A 3389-nucleotide genomic window follows, 5' to 3' on the forward strand; every position below is an offset into this window, starting at 1 on the left:
GTTTCTTTCGTATAACATGATTGGTTTCTTTTTACAAATAATGACACATTTCATAGCAAAAACAACTTTAAAGTCACAACTATTGATACAATGTATTGTAATTATTAATATATAAACGCACAAAAATTAATATTTTATGTTTCAACCAATAGTTTTCATCTCTATTATTATTATTGAAAAAAAAGTGACAACAACCCTCACAGCTATTCATACATGCTCATGCTCAACCACCCAGACTCCCTCCCTTCCATGCTCCTGCTCAACCACCCAGACTCCCTCCCTTCCAGTGCTGTTACTTAGTTGACTTTCAAAACAAAAAATCTTATAGCCCATGGTGGTAGAAATTTAAAACTTCTGTCGCTAATAATACATTAAAAAAAATAACATCATAAACAATGAGATTACTCACCTGTAAAGAGTTTCCATCCCAGAAAGGTGCAGCCATGAAAAACACTGCTAAAAACACCATGGGTGCAGACGCCAAAGCCAGATTTTGCATAGTTCTTGAAGACCCATTTTCAGAATTATCTGCTTCATATTTCCTCACAATTGGCATGAGCAGAAAGGTGACTGCAGACGGGATTACGGCGGCCACTATCAAATAGGAAGACCCATCTGAATCTGGAAACAATACCTTCCATACTGTAGAAATAAAGGCGCTGCTTAGACCAATGCATCCCTTCATCAACCCCACCGCTAGTCCTCTGTTATCTGGAAAATTATTTACAGAGGTCACCATTGAGACTGTGTTTAAGAATAAGGAGCCATTCATGGCAATAGAGGTAAATAAACCCAGCTCCCACAATGGAGGAACTGGTAGTCTCCCAGATACAAACAGCCATACAATTGTGTAGCCTGCCAAATTGAGAAGAGACCCAATGAGCAGAACAAGCCAAGCAGGGAGGCACTGGTTTAACAGGCCAGAGATTATGCCCCCAAAAAGTCCTACGCTGCTGTAAGCAGAGATGCTATCTAGCTGCTGTTGATTGTAGCCAAATCGGGTCTTGATGGCCTCAGAACATATGCTAAAGCCATAAAATGCTCCTCCACAACATTCAATCCAGATGCAGGCTACCAAAACCATCCATCTGTTCTGAACAGAGTCATACCACCCCATTCAAGCCCTGTTCTTGAAACTCAGAGAGCAATAATGAGGACAATCCTCTTCAGCAACCTAATGGGTATCTTTTATATGATTTTTTCAATTAAAAAAACAATGAGATTGAGGACAATCTTGTTCAGCTACCTAATGGTATGTTTTATATGCTTTCTTCAATTTAAAAAAACAAAAGGACAATAATGAAGATGATTCAGCTACCTAATGGCATCTTTGGTCAATTGAAAAAACAATGAGGATAAATATGGTGTTGGTTTGATCAATTTAAAAAAACAATGAGGACAAATATAGTGTTGGTTTGATCAATTAATAAAAACAATAATGACAAATATAGTGCTGATTAAAGTGTGAAATGGAAGAGAGAATTCTTTGCAAAGTGAGGTGGCTCTTGTTTCAATTTTTGGCTTCTCCAATGGCACTTGCTTAGCTTGAATTTTAATATTGGGCTTAATTAGCACATTTTAAGCATTGACACTTTAGGTAGTTGATGTGGGCTTCTAATCCTTCTTGTTAGCCATTTCGTTATTTTTATTGGAAGCAGCTAAATTTTCACATGAAATGGCATGTTGTACAGTTTTAAAAAATCGTAAAATACAATAGATTTTTGTAAAATTGAAGCTTTGGAACAGGGTATGGATGCCCATCAAACCGATTATTGTCAGATTTCGTTGTTGGAAATGGTCTGGTAAACATGTATGCAAAAATGTGGATGCATAGACAGGGTATGTGAACTGTTTGATCAAAAGGATTTAGAAATTTTCATCGAATTCTATGATTTCAATATATGCACAATGTGCTTTTGTTCAAAAGGATTTTAAAACTTTATAACAAATGCGATTGGCAGGTGTAAAGCCAGAGTATGCAACTTCCGGCAGCATCCTCACAGACTCTGCGAAATTGGGGGTTTGGGAACAGGGTATGGACATCCATCAAACAATGAATGAGGTTAGTAGCATTAACAACAGTTTCCTCTCACTGAAAATGAAAATAATAATAACCATACCAAAAAGAAAATATTTATCAGCACAGAAAGTCTAGATCTTTGATTTGTCATTGCTGTTTGGTTTGGATTTGCTATTGGCAATGACTCTGGGTTTGGGGTTAGACTGGTGTAATTTGTGACTCTCAATTGCGATCCCCATGGAGGCCGAAAGGCCAACCTTGATAGAGGAATCTTGCAGATGCTGTAGCTGCAACTGCCCTTGGAGACATGCATGTAAAATGTGTAAGTATAGACAAGGCATATTAATTTATTTTATTTTATTTTAAATATGTCTGGTAAAAAAATTTAAGATGATCCAGTTTCAAATTATTTAACGTCATTCAGTTTTATTGAAACATTTTTTTATCCGGAGCTATGAACTGGTAAGGCCACAAATGGGGGACCTCAACCCCACGCGCAAGCACAGTGGCCCAGCAGGGATTTGAACCTTGGTGGCTGCTTCATGAACAAAATGTTTTAACAGCGACACTACATGTCCGAAGACAAGGCACGCAAACTGTTTGACAAAATGCCTCCAAGAAATTTGCTTTTATGAAAAGATTGTGTGGTAGTTTTTGCATGTAACCCAAAAATTCCTACACAATCTAATTCAGAAACTACTCTTCTAAATCTAATCAATAGTAGAAACTTGATGTCTTTAATAGACACCTAAAATCTTTGATAGAATGTGTCAAAGCGCACTCTTCTAATGGAGCGCCTTGATTGCAGGATAATAACAGAATGGGTTTGTTGAAAAGGCTTTAGAACCTTGTCCTTCCAAGGTTCCTCATAAGAGAACTAGGTTGCAGTTACATGCCTAACAGACCTTCACAAACAAGAATGTCTTGACATGAAATTTTGGTTTTTTATTTTTATTTATTTTTACTAAAAATCTATTTTATATATGATGTAATAATTTTGGATGGGTAGTATTGTTGTAAAGAATATATTTTTAAACAATCTATTCTTGTTTCATATGATGCATATGATCAATCAATATCTAATTATCTAGAGAGGAGCAAGAACTATTACAAGGGTGAATGGTAGAGGAGCAAGAACTATTACAAGGGTGAATGACATTTACCTCTTTGAGCTCCTTTACTATATTCTTGACTTCATCCTTTTTCTCAAAAGGGAATATATAAAATATTAGGAGGATGGATACTAAGGATGGGGGAATAAAATGGTCATGGAACATTGGAGAGAGTAATATTTTGGGTGCATGCAAAGATATTGAATGCAACAAAAAGAATAGGGGATGCACACTAGACATTTGTGCTACATTTTAAT

The 3389-nt window shown here is 36.4% G+C and overlaps 1 protein-coding gene across 1 annotated transcript; it reads right to left on the minus strand.

The window, feature by feature from the left end:
• Positions 1 to 254: 254 nt before the first annotated feature.
• LOC131071351 (protein NUCLEAR FUSION DEFECTIVE 4-like) lies at positions 255 to 1175 on the minus strand. The gene has a single exon (XM_058007153.2). The coding sequence runs from the start codon at positions 1115 to 1117 to the stop codon at positions 323 to 325; it is 795 nt and encodes a 264-aa protein (XP_057863136.2). The 5' UTR covers positions 1118 to 1175; the 3' UTR covers positions 255 to 322.
• Positions 1176 to 3389: the final 2214 nt, after the last annotated feature.

The sequence above is a fragment of the Cryptomeria japonica genome, chromosome 2 (genome assembly GCF_030272615.1).
Source record: "Cryptomeria japonica chromosome 2, Sugi_1.0, whole genome shotgun sequence".
Lineage (NCBI taxonomy): Eukaryota > Viridiplantae > Streptophyta > Pinopsida > Cupressales > Cupressaceae > Cryptomeria > Cryptomeria japonica.

What these genes read in the sequence shown, in the direction of transcription:
- LOC131071351 (XM_058007153.2), bottom strand. Translation starts at nt 1,117, where the DNA reads ATGGGGTGGTATGACTCTGTTCAGAACAGATGGATGGTTTTGGTAGCC.